The 21589-nt window shown below is 39.7% G+C and overlaps 1 protein-coding gene across 3 annotated transcripts in view; it reads left to right on the top strand.

Moving 5' to 3' along the window:
* The window catches only part of LOC104679643 (amyloid beta A4 precursor protein-binding family B member 1-interacting protein), a 135976-nt gene that overhangs the window by 98267 nt on the left and 16120 nt on the right, over positions 1-21589 (top strand). For all 3 annotated transcript variants that reach the window (XM_030941179.1, XM_030941181.1, XM_030941180.1), the window contains 3 exons: positions 3145-3231; positions 6072-6215; positions 11978-12088. In XM_030941179.1, the coding sequence (XP_030797039.1) occupies positions 3145-3231; positions 6072-6215; positions 11978-12088 (342 nt within the window). The remainder of the gene's footprint in view (positions 1-3144; positions 3232-6071; positions 6216-11977; positions 12089-21589) is intronic.

Raw genomic sequence — 21589 nt, 5'->3', positions numbered from 1 at the left:
GAGACAGCGTTTCGCCATGTTAGCCAGGCTGGTCTTGAACTCCTGACCTCAGGTAATCCACCCACCTCGGCCACCCAAGGTACTGGGATTACAGGCTTGAGCCACCACCCCTGGGCTTGGAGTCTTCACTATGCTCTCTATGTATGCTTCCAGTTCATCATACATGATTCAAATATCTAGCCTTCCTAAGCCAAGGTTTGCTTTCTAGCAGCACCCTGAAATCATTCTGGTATGAATGGGCAAACTCAAGTTGGGTTACATTTTTTGTTATTGTGGAAAAATATATGTAACACAGGACTTATCATCTTAACATTTTTAAGTGTACCCTTCTGTGGTATTAAGTACATTCACATTGTTGGGCTAGATTCTCCCCTATGGTACTTAAAGCCTTTTTTGTCCTTTTTTTCTTTTTTTTTTTTTTTTCGAGGCAGGGCCCCACTGTGTGGCCCAGGCAGGACTCAAACACCTGGGCTCAAGTGATCTTCCCGCCTCAGCCTCTGGAGTAGCTGGGACTACAGGTGCATGCCATTGTGCCCGGCTCTGTACTTAGAGTATTTTAATGCTGAGAAAAATTATTTAATAACGTGGCCAGGCGTGGTGGTTCATGCGTGTATACCCAGCACTTTGGGAGGCCGAGGCGGGCAGATCACAAGGTCAGGAGATCGAGACCATTCTGGCCGACATGGTGAAACCCCATCTCTACTAAAAATACAAAAATTACCCGGGCTTGGTGGTGTGTGCTTGCAATCCCAGCTACTCAGGGGGCTAAGGCAGGAGAATTGCTTGAACCCGGGATTTGGAGGTTGCAGTGAGCTGAGATCGCACCACTGCACTCCACCCTGGTGACAGAGCAAGACTCCGTCTCAAAAAAAAAAAAAAACTATTTAATAACTCCAACGTTCTGCCACTAATCGGCCTTGGGAAAATCACCTAATCTTCTGTTTCCTCATCTGTAAAGTAACAAGGGCGGTGTTATCGGTTAAAGAACCTATTTTATCGGGTTCTTGTGAGGATGAAATAAAATCATGCCTGTAAAGCCTTAGCAAAGGTTTCTGGCAGGTGATACCTAATATGGCTAGTCGTGGTCTTCAAGCAAAACATTTAAAATTTAAATAGTTTTCTGAATTCTATATTATGACTGCATTAATTCATAATATAACATCCTTTCAAATAACAAGTAAAAGTTTAAAAATCTTGGAAAAAATATTAAAATAAACTTTTTTCAATAAGAATTACCAAAAGAATTGTACTTGACCAGCCATGGTGGTTTATGCCTGTAATCCCAGCACTTTGGGAGGCTGAGGGGTCAATTTGAGACCAGCCTGACCAACATAGCAAAACCCATCTCTACTAAAAATAAAAAAAGTTAGCTGGGCATGGTGGTGCACACCTGTAATCCCAGCTACTCGGGAGGATGAGGAAAGAGAATCCCTTGAACCCGGGAGGCAGAGGTTGCAGTGAGCCAAGATTGCACCACAGCACTCCAGCCTGGGCAACAGAGCAAGACTGTGTCTCAAAAAAAAATTGTACTTGACGTATTTCCTCCCAGCTACTTAGGAGGCTGAGTAGGGGAGATTACTTGAGCCCAGGAGTTCAAGGCTGCAGTGAGCTATGATCATGTGACTGCACTCCAGCTTGGGTAATAGAGCAAGACCTTGTCTCTAAAAAAAAGCAAACAAAAAGAAAAACTCAAACTTCAGTGTGCATAAAAATCATCTGGAAAGCATATTGGAATGCAGAGTTCCAGGCCTCATCCCAGAGATTCCAATGTAACCCAGGAACATGCATTATATCAAGTTTCAAGGTGGTCTGGGAGTTATACTTGGAGAAACACTCCTATGATGTAAATAAACACTTGTGCCTAGATTCGGGAGGGTCCTTAATTTAGTCACAGTGCTTCTGTGATACACTTTCTGCCTTTAATACATTTGTTATTTTGTAAAACTCCATGTTTTTACATAAAATCCTCAGCACTTTAACTTTAACAGTGGTCTTTCATTATCTTCACTGTGCATATGGATACCTCAGCTGCACTTATTGTGTAAAAATTAGTCCTTGAGTGCTCGTGATTTTTTGGAAACTCACACTTTATTTTTAGCCATCCTGTTGATATTCAGTATTAACAAAGTATGATCCAGAAATTAATACAAACCATGCTCAGAGACCATGAATCCACTTGTGAGTTCTTTTATTTTTTTATTTTATTTTTTTGAGACAAGGTCTCACTCTGTTGCCCAGGCTGGAGTGCAGTGGAGTGATCATAGCTTACTGCAGCCTCAAACTCCTGGACTCAAGCAGTCCTCTAGCCTCAGCCTCCCAAGTAGATTAGACTACAGGCATGCATGCCACCTGCCTAGCTAATTTTTTTATTATTATTTTAGAGACAGGGTCCTACTATGTTGCCCAGGCTGGTCTCAGACTCTAGGGCTCAAGCAATCCTCTTGCCTCAGCCTCCCAAAGTGGTGGGATTATGGGCATGAGCCACACCCAGCCTATGAGTGCTTTTAGCTCATAGTCCTCCCTGTCTTTGTTTAGGTTGGTTTTCTTTCCAGAAATGCCCTTTATGCTTCTTTCTGTCCTTAGAATTTGCTAAATAGTAAACCTTGTGTTGTGATTAACCCAGGCAGTTCTTTTAAAAAATAAAAGAGGTTGCTAACATTTACTAACATCTATATTTCTGGATTCTCTTGATAAGCCAGAATCCTGCTACCTTACAAGGCCTTGAGCTCCCATGTGGCATCTGCCTGCCAGAGCAGTTTCCCTCTTGAGCATAGGACATGAGCTTGACCTTCACTCCAGCCTCCAGCTCTTGCCAGTGCCTTGGGGACTTCCAGCTTCCAGCATTTAACATGCATGGTGCACGCATCGACTTCAGCAATTAAATGATGTATTTTTCACTACTGTTTTCTATCTTCTGTTTTTTCATTGACTGTACACTATGGGAGGGTGAGGAGGTTTCACTCCTGCCTTGTGATGCGGTATCAGCATTTGGGAAGGCCCTGATGATTGATTGATAGCGTATGCTCTGGTTCCCTGTTTATTTCACACAATTAACATCTTCTTTCCTGCAAGACTGTGAGTTCCTCGCAGTGTCTAGCATGGTAATGAACACTTACTGATCTGATCTTTTAACATTTTATTTAGAATTTCTACTTGGATAACAGAGGAAAAAAAGAAAGCAAGGAAACTAATGAGAAAATGAATGCTAAGAACAAGGAATCGTTACTTGAGGTAAGGTTAATTTTGCAGAATGGAAGAAAAGAGAAGGACATTTGCTCTATCTATTTTTAAGTCATTTTCTTCCCAGAACAATGGAAAAATCTAAAGACACACTGAAATTTCAAGTTGGGGTGTTAAAATCAAATTATTACTAAATTATAGCTGTTTAGATCATTCAACTGTTTTTCTTTTTTGAGTCATTTGTTACAACATGTGGCTTTAGACAAATGAAGTGGGATTCGTAATTCTTGACTCTTAAAAAGACTTGACAGATCCTTGTAAAACTCATCTTCTGGCATTCCATATGTTTCATTACTTAAGTGCTCCACGGAAGTCAGACATAAGACTTCCAAATCTTATTTAAAGGGACCTCTAAGATGCTCTCCCAACATCTCAGATGTGGTCGGAAGCGTGAGATTCGGAGTCAGGGACCCATTACAGGAGGTGGCCCTGCCCAACACTGTTCATTTGCTAATGGGACAGTCCCCGCCCCCCTGAGAACCTCAGTTTCCGAATTGTATTGAATCATCACAGAGATTCAGGGAGCTGGGGAAAGTACTGTGTTGATGACCATACAGATGTCTGTGATGACCACTATTGGGGCGTGTTCCAGAAGTTCATTTGGCAATTGATTGTTTGGAAACTTCTAGTGAGTTTTCACATGCTAAAAATCAAGGCTCTGAGCCTTGCATGGGGGCACACACCTGTAATCCCAGCTACTCAGGAAGCTGAGGTGGGAGGATCACTTAAGTCCAGGAGCTCAAGGCCAGCCTGGGCAACAAAGCAAGATCGTCTCAAAAAAAAAAAAAAAAAAAAAAAAAAAAAATCGAGGCTCTATTTGCAGCACATAACGCAGTTGAAATGAGTGCCAGATCTCAAGTCACAAATGGCCATGCTAGAGCTGCCCAGGTTGTATTTCCCTGAGACAATCCATGGACCTTTTCCTGAGTTAGTAAATTTTGGACCTCCCTTGAAAAATCAGAAGACCTGGTGATGCCCTCGGCCCCGTTACCTGGAGCCAATTGGCTCATGCTGAAGAGCGCTCTCTCGCGTTCGCTAAGGTTCCGCCCAGACCTTGGGCATGTCTGTTGCCTGCCTGCTTTCACAGCCCAGTACCAAATAAAGCAGCTACCACAACCAGCTGCCACTCCCAAGATGCTGAGCTCAGGTGTTGCAGGTTCTGTTTTCTGGGAGCATGAGCACAATGGGCATTTCCCAGGCAGGCCCAACAAGAGAGTCCTTGTTCCAGGACTTCAGCAATGTTTTACAGCTGCATGTAAAAGAAAATACAAAGCGTGCTATGCTATGAAAAATCATTATCCTGCTGTCTAATTGGGGTCAAAACCTGAATTTAAGAGATTATTAACAGGATGACTAATACTAGCCAAATTTGGGGAGAAATTGGGGAGTGTGAACAGAAATGTTTTCCAGCTCTACTACATAAAAATGTACTTGGAAGATGCAAAATCCAGTTATTTCGCATTTATGAAACTAAATGAGAGGATATTGAAAGTTATAAAAGGAAAGCGAAACATAAATTTGACTATTTGAGTTGTAAAATAGAATAATATATAATTTTATTCTATTGATTTTTAAGACAAAATGTGTTAAGAATTCTGTAATTCTGGCCGGGCGCGGTGGCTCAAGCCTGTAATCCCAGCACTTTGGGAGGCCGAGACGGGCGGATCACGAGGTCAGGAGATCGAGACCATCCTGGCTAACATGGTGAAACCCCGTCTCCACTAAAAATACAAAAAAAAAAAACTAGCCGGGCGAGGTGGCGGGCGCCTGTAGTCCCAGCTACTCTGGAGGCTGAGGCAGGAGAATGGCGTGAACCCGGGAGGCGGAGCTTGCAGTGAGCCGAGATTGCGCCCCTGCACTCCAGTCTGGGCGACAGAGCGAGACTCCGCCTCAAAAAAAAAAAAAAAGAATTATGTCATTATATGCAAGTTTTGAGATTTAAAAATCTACATCTAGATGTGCTTTGTTATTCTTTTCTGATACTGATGTATTAATAACTGCCTTCTTCCTTCTTTGAAAAGAAAACTATCCCAAGAATAAAATATTAACTTATTTATTTTTATTCTTTTTATTTTTAATTTTTGTGGGTACATAATATGTATGTATTTATAGGGCACATAATATATTTTGATATGGGTAAGGAATGTGACATAATCACATCATAAAGAATTGGGTATCTATCCCCTCAAGCACTTATCCTTTGTATTACAAACAATCCAATTACACTCTTTTAGTTATTTTTAAATGTACAATTAAGTTATTATTGACTATAGTCACCCTGCTTTGTTTTCAAATAGTAGGTCTTATTCATTCTGTCTATTTTTTTGTACCCGTTAACTATCCTCCCCAATTTTATGTGTTGAATTATATATAATAATTATTCTATTTACAAGCAATGAAATAGTAACTATTCTACTTACCAGGAAAGTAATAATTTTTCTGTCTTCCATTTTATAGTAACATTAATTGCTTTTATTAAATGCTTACTTTTACAATATGCCAAGACTGTACTCACAACCTACCTTATGAAGTTGCGCTATTATTATTCCATTTTGACAAGTAAGTGAACTGAGGTTTAATGGCCCACGGTCACAGAGCTAAGTGGTGAAGAGGCCTTGGGGCCTAACTCAGGAGCCAGGATTCTTGACCGATGTGTTATTCTTCCTCTCTTCTGGCAAATAGTATATAACATAAACATATGCATTCGATCAGAGCTCTACACAAAATTGACTTTTAGTTTAAAAGCTAATTTGCGAGTTTGTTTAAATGTGAATAAAAATGCATGCTTTATCTTTCGTGTGTGTCTTGTGTCGTCGGAATCTCAATTTCAGGAAAGTTTCTGTGGAACATCTATCATTGTACCAGAACTGGAAGGAGCTCTTTATTTGAAAGAAGATGGAAAGAAATCCTGGAAAAGGCGCTATTTTCTTTTACGGGCTTCTGGAATTTATTATGTACCCAAAGGAAAGACTAAGGTTAGAAAAAAAAAAATCAGTTAGCAATAAAGCATTTCATGAGAGTGAAACTAAAGAAATTCTTACGTGGCAAGTTAAATACATTCTCTGTTGCTGCAGATTCCTTAATCCTGCAACATGTATACAAATAGGACAGTATTACTGAAATCTTTTTGAGCTTTTCTGTAGCTCTCTTGAAGGTAAAAGTATTTTATCTATTTTAAAGTCAGGTTTCAAAAATGATGGCAAAAGCACTTTTCTAGAGATTATTTTGTTTCTTTACCTATCTATTTCCAAGGACTTTTTACCCCTATTGTTCTACAGTCATTATAGTTAAATTTCTTTTATCTGGAATCATACAGGTATTAGAAGTCTTGATAAGATTTTCTTTTTCTTTTTTTTTTTTTTTTTTCTTTTGAGATAGAGTCTCACTCTAACCAACAGGCTGGAGTACAGTGGCATGATCTTGACTAGCTGCAACCTCCCCCTCCCAGGCTCAAGCCATCCTCCCACCTCAGCCTCCCAAGTAGCTGGGAATATAGGCGCACGCCACCACACCCACCTAATTTTTCATATTTTTTGTAGAGATGGGTTTTCCCCATGTTGCTTAGGCTGGTCTTGAACTCCTGAGCTCAAGCAATCTGCCCACCTCACTCAGCCTTCCAAAGTGCTGGGATTACAGGCATGAGTCACTGCACCCAGCTCTCAACTAGATTTTCCTTGAGATTTTAGCCCTTAGACTCTGAATATTTTTAAATCGTTCTCTGAGGTGTACTCTGAATTTCCCTGCCTAATTTAACAGGGTATTTTAGACATCATTTAACTTTTACTTGGTGATTTGGGATTATTGCCTCAAATTTATAAGTATGTAGTAAATTGAAATGTAATTTTAACTCTTATTCTGACCATCAGCTCTCTCTAAGACTTTTCTTAGAGGATTAGGACATTTCACTCTTTCGTTCACCATTAATATATGTCTAATCTGTATCTTGGGTACGCAGAAGCATTTTGCCTTCCCTTCCAAATGCAGGACACCACCAGTGGTATATTCATGCATTGCCAACTTCCTGTGATAAAGCTTAACCCACACTTCCAAGCCGATGAAGTTACGGTGAACATCCAGGTCCGCAACCTCCAGTAAGGAGACTCTTGTCTCTGCCGGAAGGGGCATTATGGCTAACTCTTGGTCTAGGACAGCTACTGTTCTCCTTAGCCTCTTCCACTCTGCTCCCGGCCTTAGATCTGATGCTTTCCCACCTCTGCCATCTCATTCCAGTCCCACACTGGGCACCTCACAACTGACCCACAAATAATTTGTTTTCTTTTTGAAATGTTTATGTCTTAGGCATTTGAATATAAATGGTACATATAAATAAATGTGTAACAAACAATATACTCTGTGATGAGAATTAAAAGTGTTTACATTTGGCCAGGTGTGGTGGTTCATGCCTGTAGTCCCAGCACTTTGGGAGGCTGAGGCAAGGTGAATCACTTGAGGCCAGGAGTTCTAGACCAGCCTGGCCAACATTGTGAAACCCCATCTCTACTGAAAATACAAAAATTAGCTGGGTGTGGTGGTGCACACTTGTAATCCCAGCTACTGCGGAGGCTGAGGCATGAGAATCACTTGAACTTGGAAGGTGGAGGTTGCAGTGGCCTGAGATCATGCCACTGCACTCCAGCCTGGGTGAAAGAGCGAGACTATGTCTCCAAAAAAAAAAAAAGTGTTTACAGTAGAGTTGGACAAGAATACCTTCTCTCACTGTTACCATTAACACTGGGTTGAGAAACTAACTAGTACATTAAAGAAAAGAATAAGAAGTATAACCAACAGAAAAGAAGAGGCAAAGACTGATTTTTCACAGTTGACATGACTGTCTACCAGCAATATGAGACACCCAACTGAAAAACTGTTAGAACCAAATAAATGTATTAACTAAGAAAGTTTTTCTTTACACAAACAATATATATAATGCAAACTATAATGCAAAAGAATCTATGCAGACTAGAAACAGAAAATGCGAAATACCTAAGAATAAACTTAACAAGAAATGTTCCAGATCTGTATGGCATAAAATATAAAATTTATTAAGAGAAATGAAGTAGAGCTGAATCAATAGAGAGGTACCATGTTGCAGGCCAGGCGCGGTGGCTCGTCTGTAATCCCAGCACTTTAGGAGGCTGAGGCAGGCGAATCCCAAGGTCAGGAGTTTGAGACCAACCTTGCCAATATGGTGAAACACCATCTCTACTAAAAATGCAAAAATTAGCCAGGCATGGTGGCAGGTGCCTGTAATCCCAGCTACTTGGGAGGCTGAGGCAGAAGAATTGCTTGAACCCAGGAAGCGGAGATTGCAGTGAGCCAAGATCACGCCACTGCACTCCAGCCTGGGTGACAGAGTGAGATTCCACCTAAAAAAAAAAAAAAAAAAAGTAGAAGAAAAAGAAAAGAAAGGTACCATGTTGCTAAATGAAAAGTTATTAATTCTTCCCAGTTTTCTATAAATTTAATGTAATTTTAATAAAAATATCAGTAGGATTTTATTTACTTGAAATTCACAGACTGATTCTACAGTTCATGGAAAAAAGACACTGTTCCAAAATAGACCTTCCCAAAATTGTGAAGAACATCAAGGTAGATCTCCTGCCGTGCCAAAACATTAGATATAAACAGCACAGCTAGAGACAAACAGGTTGACAGACAGCCATCTAATATAAGAGAAGTTAAAGTTAGAATTTTATATCACAGCAGTGGGGAAAGAATGTGGCATTCAACAAATAGCAGTGAAATAACTGTATATCCATTTAGAAATATAATTTCCTACCTCGTTCCATGTACCAAACTAAATTCTTGATTGATTAAAATATCTTTAGAGAAACATAGTATAAAATTCTAGAAGAGGCCGGGCGCGGTGGCTCAAGCCTGTAATCCCAGCACTTTGGGAGGCCGAGACGGGCGGATCACGAGGTCAGGAGATCGAGACCATCCTGGCTAACATGGTGAAACCCCGTCTCTACTAAAAATACAAAAAACTAGCCGGGCGACCTGGCGGGCGCCTGTAGTCCCAGCTACTCGGGAGGCTGAGGCAGGAGAATGGCGTGAACCCGGGAGGCGGAGCTTGCAGTGAGCTGAGATCCGGCCACTGCACTCCAGCCTGGGCGACAGAGCGAGACTCCGTCTCAAAAAAAAAAAAAAAAAAAAAAAAAAAAAAAAAATTCTAGAAGAAAATAGAGGTTGGCTGGTGCAGTGGCTCATGCCTGTAATCCCAGTACTCTGGGAGGCCGGGTGGGAGAATAGCTTGAGCCCAAGAGTTCAAGACCAGCCTGAGAAACATAGGGAGACCCTGTCTCTACAAAAAAAATAAAAAAATTAACGAGGATGGCGGCACATGCCTGTAGTCCCCGCTACTTGGGAGGCTGATCGGGGAGGATCACTTGAGCCCGGGAGGTCAAGACTTCAGTGAGCCATGTTTGTGCCAATGCACTCCAGCTTAAGTGACAGAATGAGACCCTGAAAAAAAAAAAAAAGAAAGAGAGAGAGAGAGAGAGAGATGGAAGGAAGGAAGGAAGGAAGGAAGGAAGGAAGGAAGGAAGGAAGGAAGGAAGGAAGGAAGGAAGGAAGGAAAGAAGGGAGGGAGGGAGGGAGGAGAGAGGAAGGAAGGGAGGGAAGGCAGAGAGGAAGGAAGCGAGGGAGAGAGGGAAAAAAAGAAAATATAGGTTAATGTTTTTATAATTTTGAGCTGGAGAAAGCTTTCCTAAGCAAGAATAAAAACTCAAAATTATAATGAAAAAAATTGACAGATTTGACCTTATAAAGTTATTTTAAATACCTTATGGCCAAAGATAACAAACAAGAAGTGAAAGACTGACTACAGTGAGAGAGTACATTTGCAACATGTATAAACAGTTATGAATATCCATAAAATATAAAGACTTAAACAAATCAATAAGAAAAAGGTAAACATACTTACAGAAAAATGGCAAAGCATTAAAGGGAAAATTTACAGAAAAAGAAGTACAGGTAGCCACCGCATAACTAAAAGTTGCTCCGTCTCACTAGTAATCAGGAAATGTAAATTAAACATGAGATTGACACAATAAACAATATAGATAATATCCAAATTTTGGTGAAAGTGGGTAAGAAAAAGGGACACTCATGCCTGGGAGATTGGAATGGAAACTCATACGGCCAAACTGGGGGACAATTTAGCAAAATCTATGTAAATGTAAAAGGGAGGAAAAATCCTTTCAATTGGCAACTCCATGCTTGACAAATCTATCTCACAGAAATATAAGCTCATATGCACAGTATTTGTTGTAATAGCTAAATATTGAAATAACTTCTAATCCTCTGTAGCAGAATAGTTAAATAAATCGTTACCCCTGTACAGTAGAATTCTCTGCAGTCATAAAATGAATGTCATCTATTAATTCATGTGTCTTGATATAGAAAGACTCCTAGATGCAATGTTAAGAAAAAGAAGGCAGGGGACAGTGGCTCACAGCTCTAATCCCAAACACTTTGGAAGGCCAAGGAAGGCGGATCGCTTGAGCTCAGGAATTCAAGACCAGCCTGGGCAACGTGGGGAAATAGAACAGAATAAAATACTACCAAACAATTAACTATGGTACATTTGGAGAAAAGAACAAAATAAGAAAAAGGGGTGGTGAAGGAAGATGTGCATTTTATTTATTTATATATATATATATATATTTTTTTTTTAATTGTGACTAATATGCCTTAGTTTGTAACTTAAAAATGTAAACTTTGAACATCCAGAAGAAAATATCTTGTAAGAAAAGAATGTACAAGCATATGTAAAGAAATAATTGTGCACTAAGGTGTAAATAGTTCTGCCATCTATTCATCTATTCACTAACTAGGTAAAGAATTACAGAAAGCAAAAGAAAAAAATAATACAACACATTTGTAATTGAAGTGTAACCAAATATGTAGATTACAGGCTGCTGCCTTCACAGTGCCTGTTATCGGTGGAGGAGAGGTCTCTGTTTCCATGGCAACACTGCCTGCAGTAAAGACAACGTGTGAAAGAAATCCTTTTTCTCAGGAGGAAGTGCATGAAGTGTGTGCTAATTTACTGAGCATAAGTTTATCTCTCATTGTTCGTTCTGAGGGGGATTTTTTTTTTAAATGCTCAATCACAAAATCCATCACGGACTTAGAATGGCAAAAGTCAAAATGAAATTTCTGGCTAAGCGGTCACCTTGTCTCGACTGCATCGATAATGACATCTCAAGGACAGTCCATCCTGACTCTGGGAGTCCCCAGATAGGCATTAGAACAGCAGTATAATCTTTCACTCCATTTCTGGGTCAGTGGCACCGATTTTCCTTGGCTGTACTCTTTTAAAAATTAATTTTATTTTTTGACTGACAAATAATAATTGTACATATGCACAATGTACACAGTGATGTTTTGATACATATAATGTATGGTGATCAGATCAAGGTAATTAGCACATCCATCATCTTAAACATTTATCCTTTCTTTGTGTTGGGAACATTCAATATCTTTCATACTGGGAAAGATTTATGCATAGATCTTACTAAATTGTCCCCCAATTTGGCCATATCTGTTTCCATTCCAACCTTTCAGACTTGCCTTTGAGAAAAACCGTACATCGCAGATGTTTATATAAATTACCCAAAAGTCAATATTTTCTTTACTAAAATGTAATCCTTAGTTATGCCGTGAAGGACAACTCTGGAAAATTGTTAACTGTCATCTCAGTTGAAGTTTTATTTTTTTCCCTGTCTTTCAGACATCTCGAGATCTGGCGTGTTTTATACAGTTCGAAAATGTCAACATTTACTATGGGACTCAGCATAAAATGAAATATAAAGCGCCCACTGACTACTGTTTTGTTTTAAAGGTATGTTATAAGAAGTCATTCATTTAGATTTATAAGCAATTTAAGTTAATCTTTTTTTCAAGGAAGAAAATGTTAAATGTTATATACTTAGTCACATGTGTAACAATAAGAAATTGTTCAACCAAAATAGGAATGAGGGAAACATTTCTATCAATTTAGGGCATTTTCCCCAAAGCCTCCTATCTGAACCTAAAACTTTAAGGTAAATCTGTCTGGGGATTTCTTCACTTCTGAAAATGAAAGTTCCATATTTTAAACAAATTAATTTATAATTTTATTAATAAGACTAAAAAAAGTTTTCAGTTCTTTATTTATTGGGCTCATTCCAACGTAATAAGTTTTTAGAAATTAGAAACTTGCAAGATGTCCTAGAAAATGTATAGAAAATAACAAAAAAAATTGTTTTAATTACTGGGTCGTGAAACTTAAGGTGTATATTGTCAAAAGGCAATATATATTATCCAATGTTAGATATGGTTTATGCTTTTTTGAGACAGAGTCTCACTGTGTCACCCAGGCTGGACTGCAGTGGTGCAATCATAGCCCACTGAAGCCTCAGCCTCCCAGGCTTAAGCAATCCTCCTGCCTTAGCCTCTCAAGTATCTGGGACGAGAGGTGCGCATGACCACATCAGCTAATTTTTGTATTTTTAGTTAAGACAGGGCTTTACTATATTACCCAGGCTGGTCTCAAACTCCTGGACTCAGGAGATCCACCTACCTTGGCATCCCAAAGTGTTGGGATTGTAGGCATGAGCCACGACTCCTGGCCGATTTACATTTTTAAAAATTAGAATCTAAGATCAGTCTGATCAGGAGACGAGTTATTACAACCACACATGTGATGTGTTAGAGCCTTTCGGTATGCCTACAGAACTCTGGATTGAGGACTATGGTAAGTTTTTGTCTGTGTTTCTTTTTAGTCAAATACAGTAACCAGGCCAAATCAATCATATTTAGTAATTTTGACTTCCTGAACAATTACAACCACTTATTGTAATCATCAAATAATAATTGGTTGAAATTCTTGGCTTTATCAAGGACTCAGGATATTCAGTGGTTTTCATTCAGATGTCCTAACCTTTTTTTTTTTTAATTCCTAAGCATCCACTTTTAAGTATTTATGGATAATATTAATAATAAAAACCATTATACTAGCTCAGTCAGCCTGATACTCCCCTAGTGGTTCTCAACCAGGCATTTTGCCTCCAAGGGTTGTTTGGCCAATTCTAAAGACATTTTTGATTGTCATAGCTTGGGGCATGGAGCAGGGACTACTGACATCTAGTAGGCCAGGTATGCTGCTGAATACCTTGCAGTGCACAAGAAAACCCCCATGCCAAAGACTTCTCTGGCCCCAAGTGTCAACAGTGCTGCTGTCAAGAAACCTGCCCTAGACAGAAAAGCCCCAGAATGATGACTGTGAAGGCACTGAAGGCAGGGAGAAGGCTGGATCCATTCACTCATTCGTTCATGTATTCATTTAATATTTGTTGAATGCTGGCCGGGCGCGGTGGCTCACACCTGTAATCTCAGCACTGTGGGAGGCTGAGGCGGACGGATCACTTGAGGCCAAGGATTCTAGCCCACTGAAGCCTCAGCCTCCCAGGCTTAAGAGCAATCCTCCTGCCTTAGCCTCTCAAGTATCTGGGACGAGAGGTGCGCACCACCACACCAGCTAATTTTTGTATTTTTGGTTAAGACAGGGCTTTACTATATTACCCAGGCTGGTCTCAAACTCCTGGATTCAGGCGATCCACCTACCAAGGATTCTGGCCAACATGGTGAAACCCTGTCCCTACTAAAAATACAAAAAGTAGCTGGGCATGGTGGTGCATGCCTATAGTCCCAGCTACTTGGGAGACTGAGGCAGGAGAATCGCTTGAACCCGGGAGGTGGAGGTTACAATGAGCCGAGATCACACCAATGCACTCAGCCTGGGTGACAGAGAGAGACTCTGTCTCAAAAAAAAAAAAAAAAAATTTGTTGAATGACAACTATTGTTCAATGACAAGGATTATTATTATTATTATTTTTACTGCCGCATTCCCATCACCTGGAACAGTGGTGGGGCAATGAAAAAAATACAATAATTCCTGTCCTCATGGAGTTTACATTCAACATGAGGAAAATGGTAAAGAACGAAAAATATGTAATGTAATGTCAGGTAGTAACGAGGAGCAATATGAAGTAAGGCTGGGGCCAGGGCTCCTTTGGATGGGGTGTTCACAGAGAGGCTCTCTAGGAAGTGACATTTGACAAAAGATGTGAGCGAAGTGAGGGAGCAAGAATTACCTGCAGTACGAGCCCTCCAGGAATAAGAACGGGAAGTGGAAAGCCCTGAGGTGAGAGAGGTTTGTTTGGTCAGAAGGAAGAGACATGAGGAGCATGCCCTGCCTGCTTCTGGTCCTCGCCCCTCCTTGTCTGTTCCTGATATAGGAAAAATAAGAATAACGGCAAGCACTGACATCGCATTTTCTTTATAAATGTGGGTATGTGTGCAGAGAGACTCCCCAGCCAGGAAGTGGCCAAGTCAGAATGAGAACTCAGGCAGTGTGGCTCAGAGGCTGTTCTCTCAGACAGTTTCTCAGGCCCCCAGAGATCTGGACACGAAGCGTTGCCCACTACCCTGCCCCTCCCACAAGGCCACCTGCCCTTGAGCCACGTCTTCCCGTGTTTGGAATCCTAAGACCCTGATAAATTATAAAAATGGAGCATTCCAACACACTTCATCACCAAAGCATTGCCCACACTTCTTAAATCAGGAGAAGGTTTTGGAGAAAGTTTCTGAAACGCCACTTGGTAAACTGGCTGAATCAGAGTCACTGGAGACTCATTACAAATGCAGTTTCCCAGGCCCTAGGCCCACTAAATCAAAATAATGATGGAACCTAGGGTTAGGGTTAGGGTTTAAGGATGGAGCCTAGGAATCTTCATTTTTCCTAAACATGGTCAAGTTTTCTACCAAGTGTTAGAATGTATCCTCACTCTAATGAGGATTCATGTAGTAATCATGGCTTAGTTGATGATGAAATGGCCTTCAGAGTGGGCAGACAGGATGAAAGTCTAGCAGAAGGAAGCAGGAGCCAAATCCCAGGGCTGGGGTCCAGAAGCCAGAGCAGGGATATCTGTCAAGAAAAAGATAAGGTCTCTGACTAGAGGTTCCCAGCACGGGGATTTAGACACAGTGCACAGGGGAGGGACTCAGTTTCTCAAACTAACACATAAGTTTGGGATGAGGACCTACAATCGCCAGGACTTGAACTGTCTGACCTAGAACGTGAGGTTATCCTGAGATTACACCAAGAATAGAAATCCTGGGTCCCAGAGTATTGAACTAGAATTTCTAAAAATTCCTACTCTCTAAGGTCTGAGTCGTCAAGAGAGAGTTGAGGATCTCCCCAAAGGAGAAAGGGGGCTCAGAGTTGGAGAAACCAGCAGGATCGATGGATCTGGGAGTAAGAGTCATGAGCAACCCTTGCAGAATGTGTATTTCCTTTTTTCTCAGGATGATGATCAGTTCTGTTCTAAAGCCAATTTCCTCATGTGCAATCACCCTGCTCATTTTGTTCTTAAGCATGCTTCTCAGTTCCTTCCCAAAATATTGACATTTCTTACCAATTTGCTGAGTAAAAGGGTTACTGTTGAGGTTTAGAGAACCCAATTTGTTTATGAACATTGTAGTCTCTTATTTCCCTTTTTGTCTGCTGTTTTAAAAAAGTAAAAACTCTTGCTGTTCTTTATTAGGGTTAGCCAGTTTCCAAAATGCAAAGAATGTGTGGCAATGCAAAGAATAGATGGCAAGAGGGATTAAGGATACAGGGAGGCATGTTAAGAGATTTAGGCCAGGTGTGGTGGCTCATGCCTGTAATCCCAACACTTTGGGAGGCCAAGGCGGATGGATCACCTGAGGTCAGGAGTTTGAGACCAGCCTGGCCAACATGGTGAAACCCCATCTCTACTAAAAATGCAAACATTAGCTGGGCATGGTGGCATGTTCCTGTAATCCTAGCTATTCAGGAGGCTGAGGCACGAGAATTGCTTCAACCTGGGAGGCGGAGGTTGTAGTGAGCCGAGATCATGCCACTGCACTCCAGCCTGGGAGACAAGAGTGAGACTTTGTCTCAAAAAAACAAAACAAACAAAAAAAGATTGCATGATTTCATTTCATGGCCTGATAAGTCCAGGCTAAAGTTTATCCTTCAATATGAGCTTGACGACTATGGCTGTTCATGAGAGGTGCTGTCAAGATTGGCGTCTGAGTCCTGGCCCTGGCACCTAGTAACTGGGTCACTATTGAGATGCTAAGCCTCATTGCATCATCTTCAAGAGATAAGAGCACCCAGCCCTTCTTTTGAGAATTAAATATGATATGCCTACAAAATCATTAGTGCAATGTCTAGAAACGTATCAGCACTTAGTAAGGGGTAGTTATTATTGCCATCTAGTATTAAATAAATCTCTTTATTAACCAGTGGTTCTCAAACTTTAGTATGCATCAGAACCATTTAGATTGTTAAGACACAGATTGCTAGGCCCCCAGGATTTTTTATTTAGCAAGTCTGGGATTGGGCCCAGAAATTTGCTGTTCTTTTTTTCCTATGTATTTATTCTTTTATTTTTTAATTGACACATAGTAATTGTACATTATGACACACAATGTGTTGTTTTCATATATGTAAACATGGTGTAATCATCAAATCATGTAATTAGCACAAACATTTATCATAAAATCCTCTCTTCTAGCTATTTGAAATATACAATGCATTATTGTTAGCTATAGTCACCCTATCTTGCAGTAGAGTATCAGAACTTATTCCTCCTAACTGTAACACTGTACTCATTGACAAACCTCTCTCCCCATTCTCTCCAGTCTCTAGTAACCACTATTCTACTCTCAACTCCTATGAGATCATTTTTTTTAGATTCCACATATGAGTGGAATATAAATGTTTTTGTATTTTCTTTATTCATCCACTGATGGGCATTAGGTTGATTCTATATCTTAGCTATTGTGAACAGTGCTGCAATAAACATGTGAGTGCAGATATCTCTTTGACATACCGATTTCATTTCCTTTGTATATATACCCAGCAGTGGAAATACTGGATCATATGGTAGATGTATTTTCAGTTTTTTGAGGCACCACCATACTGTTTTCCGTAATGGCTAGACTAATTTACATTTATGCCAACAGTGCATAAGAGTTCTTGTTCTTCCACATCCTTGTCAGCATTTGTTATTTTTTGTCCTTTTATCATAGTCATTCTAGTTGGGATGATGCAAAATTTCACTGTAGTTTTGATTTGTATTTCCTTGATAGTTGGTGATGTTAAGCATTTTTTAAATTCCTATTGGCCATGTGTATGTCTTCTTTGGTGAAATATCTATTCACGTTGTTTGTCCATTTTTTAAAAATTGGATTATTTGGGTTTTTTGCTAGTGAGTTATTTGAGTTCCTTATAAATTCTGCTTGTTAACCCTTAGTCAAATGTATAATTTGCAAATATTTTTTCTCATTCTGTAGGTTGTCTCTTTACTCTGTTGTTTGTTTTCCTTGCTATGCAGATTCACAGTTTTGGGTCTTTCTTTTTGTTGGTTGGTTGGTTGGTTGGTTGGTTTTGCTTGTTTTGTTTTGTTTTTTTGAGACAGAGTTTCACTCTTGTTGTCCAAGCTGGAGTGCAATGGCGCAATCTCGGCTCACTGCAACCGCCGCCTCTCGGGTTCAAGCAATTCTCCTGCCTCAGCCTCCCGAGTAGCTGGGATTACAGGAGCACGCCACCATTCCTGGCTAATTTTTGTATTTTTAGTAGCGATGGGGTTTCACCATGTTAGTGAGGCCTGTCTCGAACTCCGGACCTCAGGTGATCTGCCCTCCTCAGCCTCCCAAAGTTGCTGGGATTACAGGCATGAGCCACTGCACCAGGCCAGTTTTGGGTCTTATATTAACTATTTAATCTATTTTGAGATGATTTTTGTTTATGGTGAGAAATAAGGGTCAAGTTACATTCTTTTGCATGAAGTTATCCAGTTAACCCAACACTGTTTATTGAAGACACTATCTTTCCCTCATTGTGAGTTTTTTGGTTTGTTTTTCTTGTTCTTGTTCTTTTGGAGGGGGTGGGCACCTTTGTTTAAAATCAGTTGGCGGTAAATGCATTGATCTAGTTCTGGACTCTCTGTTTTGTTCCATTGACCTATGTGTCTGTTTTTATGCCAATACCACACTGCTACAGATTTGTAGTATATCTTGAAATCAGTTTGTGTGACTCCTCCAGCTTTGTTCTTTTTGCTCAAGATTGCTTTGGCTATTTGGAGTCTGTGTTTCCATATAAATTTTAGGGGTTTTTTTTCCTGTTTCTCTGTGAAGTCTGACATCATAATTTTGATAGGGATTGCTTTGAATCTGTAAATTACTTTTGGTAGCATGGACATTATAAAAATATTAATTCTTCCAATTTATGAACATAGGATATCTTTCTGTTTATATCCTCTTTGCCTTCTTTTATCAATGTTTTATAGTTTTTGTCATAGAAATCTTTCTCCTCTTTGGTTAAATTTATTTCTAAGTATTTTATTTTTGTGTAGGTATTGTAAATGGGATTGCTTTCTTGATTTTCAGATAGTTGGCTACTGTTGCATAGAAATGCTAGTAATTTTTGTATGCTGATTTTGTATCCTGAAACTTTATCTGTTTATTAGTTCTAACAGTTTTTTTGGTGGAGTCTTTAAGATTTTCTACATATGAAATCATATTGTCTGCAAACAGGGACAATTTGACTCCCTCATTTCCAATTTGGATGCCTTTTCTTTCCTTCTCTTGCCTCATTAGTCTCGCAAAGAGTTCCAGTACTGTGCTGAATAGGAGCAGTGAAAGTGGGCATCCTTATCTCTTTTGAGATCTTAGCGGAAAAGCTTCTAATTTTTTCCCATTCAGTGTGATGTTGGCTGTGGGTTTAACATATATAAACTTTATTATGTTGAGGTATATTTCTTCTACACCTAATTTGTTGAGATGCTGAGTTTTTGTCAAGTGCTTTTTCTGCATCTATTGAAATAAGCATTTGGTTTTTAATCTTTATTCTGTTGATGTGATGTGTCACATTTATTGATTTGTATACGCTAAACTATCCTTGTATTGCTGGGATGAATCCCACTTGATCATGATGAAAGGTCTTTTAAATATGTTATTTAATTCAGATTGCTAGTATTCTGTTGAGGGCTTTTATATCTACATTCATCAGGGATGTTGGCCTGTAGCTTTTCCTTTTGGTTGTGTCCATCTCTGGTTTTGGAATTGGAGTAATGTAGGCCTCGTAGAATGAGTTTGGAAGAATTTCTTCCTTTTCAATTTTTTGAAATAGTTTGTGAAGAATTCGTCTTTATATGTTTGTAGAATTCAGCAGTGAAGCCATCAGGTCCTGGGCTTTTCTTTGATAGGAGCCTTTTTATTACAGCTTCAATTTCATTACTCGTTATCGGTCTTTTTAGGTTTTCTATTTCTTCCTGTTTCAATCATAGTAGATCATATGCATCTAGGATTTTAGTCATGTTTTCCTAGGTTTTCCATTCTGTTAGTGTGTAATTATTTATAGTAGTTTTTATGATCTTTTGTATTTCTGTAGCATCAATTGTAATGTCTTTTTTTCATCTTTCATTTTCTTTCTTTCAGTCATCTTTCTTTTTTTCTTAGACTAGCTAAAGGGTTCTCAATTTCATTTATTTTTCAAAAAAAACTTACTTACTTACTTACTCTTTGTTTTCTTAATATTTGTTTTTAGCCTCTTTTAGCCTTAATATTTATTTTCCAAATGAATGAAATTAATCTGTATTTCATTTATGCTCTGATCTTTATTATTTCTTTTCACCTACTAATTAGGGGTTTAGTTCTTATTTTTTCTAGTTCCTTGAGATGCATCACTAGATTGTTTATTTGAGATCTTTCTTTGGCTGAAAAAGTCTTTATCACCTTCGTTTCTGAAGAATAGTTTTTCTTGGTTGACAGGCTTTACTTTATCTTTCATCACTCTGAATATATTGTCCCACTCTCTCTTGGCCTGCAAGGTTTCTGCTAAGTCTGCTGCCAGGCGTATTAGAATTCCCTTATGTGTTATTTGTTGTTGTTTTTTTTCTTGCTGCTTTCAGATACATCTCTTTGTCTTTGACCTTTGGGAATATGATTATGATATATATTAGGGTATTTTATTTGGGTTGAATCTGATTGGTGACCTTTGACCTTCCTGTGCGTGGATATTTGTATCTTTCTTCTAATTTTCTATTATTATTTATTTGAATAAGCTTTCTATCTCTTTTCATTCTTTACTCTCTCTTTAATGTTAAGGATATGTAGATTTGCTCTTTTGATGGTGTCCCATGGGTCTTGTAATTTTTCTTTATTCCTTCTCATTTTTTCCTTTTTTCTCCTTTGACTATGTATTTTCAAATAGCCTGCCTTCAAGCTCACTGATTCTCCTGCTTGATGAATTCTGCAGCTGATGTTCTCTGTTTCATGTTTCATTTTGTTTGTTATACTTTTCAGCTCCAGGATTTGCTTGTTTTTTTAATTATTTCTATCAATCTGAAGAATGTTTCTGATAAATTTCTGAATTGCTTCTCTGTATGTTCTTGAAGTTTGATGAGTTTTGTCGTAACAGCTATTTTTGAATTCTTTGTCTGCCAGATAGCTGGCACCTCTTTTTGTCCATTTAGAGAGACCATATTTTCTAGGCTATTCTTACTCCTTATAGACATTGGGCTCTGTCTTCGCAGTGTTGAATTAGGTATTTGTTTCAGTCTTCCCCGTCTGGATTTGTTTGTGATCCTTCTTTTCCAGTGGGCGTATGCAGAAATTGTGAGCAGATTGACTGTTATATGTTATTTCAGCACTAGAGGGCCTCCAAAGTCCAGGTTAGACCCAAATCCTACATTAACTCTGCCGAGGATACACTGTCCAAACTACATGGGCCCTGGGACACCCACAGAGGGCCCACTGGATGGTGTGGGAAAGCCAGTCAGACTCTCAAGTCCAGAGGTTCTATGGACCATGCCTCCCACAGCACAGCATAAACAGCACATCTGGTGCATCATTTCATCTGGCAGGATGGTGAGCCACTGCTAAATTTATCCACCTGGCTGCTGCTAGCCTCACCCCCTCTCTTTGTCCCTTGCTGACCTCATGTGTTTCAGTCCCGTTGGTACTTGGTACTCACAGTGCTCTCCATAGGCCCACGCAGAAGCAAGCCTCCCACAGAGGGCCCCAGTATGGTAAGAAACCTGAGTGTGAGTCCAGGGGGACTTTCCATGTGTGGGCACTGCAGTGGCTCGGGGGAGGGGCAGCATAGTCAGGGAAACCATCCCCTTACCGTCCAACTGCGATTTCACCCATTTTTGCAGTCCAACGGGGCTTCCCAGTCTCACTCACGTTCAGTTTCCTTAGCCCGCATAAAGGCAGTTTTGTGCATGGATAGAAGCCATTCCTTCCTGCATTCTTTCTCATTCCATT

The sequence above is a fragment of the Rhinopithecus roxellana genome, chromosome 11, assembly GCF_007565055.1.
Source record: "Rhinopithecus roxellana isolate Shanxi Qingling chromosome 11, ASM756505v1, whole genome shotgun sequence".
In the NCBI taxonomy this organism is placed as follows: domain Eukaryota; kingdom Metazoa; phylum Chordata; class Mammalia; order Primates; family Cercopithecidae; genus Rhinopithecus; species Rhinopithecus roxellana.
This window is presented reverse-complemented; position numbering and strand designations above follow the sequence as displayed.